The sequence below is a fragment of the Crocuta crocuta genome, unplaced genomic scaffold (assembly GCF_008692635.1).
Source record: "Crocuta crocuta isolate KB4526 unplaced genomic scaffold, BGI_CrCroc_1.0 scaffold142, whole genome shotgun sequence".
Lineage (NCBI taxonomy): Eukaryota > Metazoa > Chordata > Mammalia > Carnivora > Hyaenidae > Crocuta > Crocuta crocuta.
Window position 1 is genome coordinate 1,246,912 of NW_027528892.1, and position 1,161 is coordinate 1,248,072.

General features: G+C 72.9%; 1 protein-coding gene across 1 annotated transcript in view; it reads right to left on the bottom strand.

Annotated features, from left to right (window-relative positions):
* Window positions 1-25: 25 nt before the first annotated feature.
* Window positions 26-1,161, bottom strand: part of PPP6R1 (protein phosphatase 6 regulatory subunit 1) — an 18,711-nt gene continuing 17,575 nt past the window's right edge. Inside the window, 5 exon segments of the mRNA XM_077756931.1 lie at window positions 26-101; window positions 183-293; window positions 636-717; window positions 808-878; window positions 974-1,121. Of these exon segments, the coding sequence (XP_077613057.1) occupies window positions 26-101; window positions 183-293; window positions 636-717; window positions 808-878; window positions 974-1,121 (488 nt within the window).

Here is a 1,161-nt window from a genome sequence, read left to right on the forward strand (position 1 = left end):
CTGCTTCCCAGCCAACCCTCGCCACTCACTGGGAGCCCAGGGATGCTGGCCCTCCTGGGGCGGAGCCGCTGGGCACCGGAGGCGGTGTAAGGGCCTGGGCACTGTCAGAGGAGAGGGACGCAGCGAGGTCAGTGCCTCCCCCACGTGAGCCCGGCTGTCCCGGGAGGCCGCGCCACGCTCACCTCTGGCTTTGGGGGAGCCCTGAGGGCTCCGGGCTCTTCTCCCCCTCTGTGGTCTGGGGACGCTGGCGGGCCGTGGGGGCCGGGACAGAGGTAGCAGGGTCTCTGGTTGCACTGTGTGTAGAGGGCGGGTTACCAGCGGGGTCCCACCCCCGACACCCTGTGCACCCTCCCACCCCTGAGGGAAGGGGTGCACAGCCCACGTGGTCCCCCCACTGGAGACCCCTGGGAACCACCCCCGGCAGCAGGAGCTCGAGGCTGGCTCTGTGCACCACCTGCCCCTTTCTGGGAGCCCTCGCGCTCCTCCGTGGCCCCACATGCGGGCGCAGGCGCAGCAGCGCACCCCCAGCTGCCATGAGGCCCCGAGGCGGCAGTGCAGACCTGGGGGCTCCTTGGAGCAGCTCGGGGCGGGACCCACACGAGCGCCGGGCTCCATCTGCCTCCCCAGCCGCTCACCTGTCCAAGGAGCTGGGCGTGGAGCGTGTCCCTCTGAGGGTGGCCTGGAGGTCCCCGGAGCTGGCCAAGGCCTGGCAGGGGGCTGTGCAGAGAGAAGCCAGGAGACCCAGGCTCAGCGAGGCCCAGGCGTGAGCAAGGCCCGGGGACAGGGGGGCGGGCGGGCGAGGCTCACCCAGGGGCTCCGCTACTGTGCTGCCATCTGTGGCTTCCTGAGGTGCTGAGGGGGACGCGGGGTCCTGAGACCTGGGGGGTGGGGGGAGAAGAGCAGCTCGCGGGCCAGCAGGGGGCAGAGCTCCAGCCTGAGGAGCCGAGCGCTGGGCACCCCCCCGCGGCCTCACCTGAGCTGCAGGGTGGAGAGGTCCCGGGGAGCGCCGAGGGGCCCCTGCGGGGCGGGGAGACCAGGGCTCGGCTCCCTCTCCCCGGAGTCTCGGGGGCCGCTGGGGGCGTCTGTAGGCACTGGGTCAAAGGTGGCTGTCCAGCTGGGGCCTGGGCAGGGGGAGGGCGGAGGGCAGGTGAGCAGGCAGGC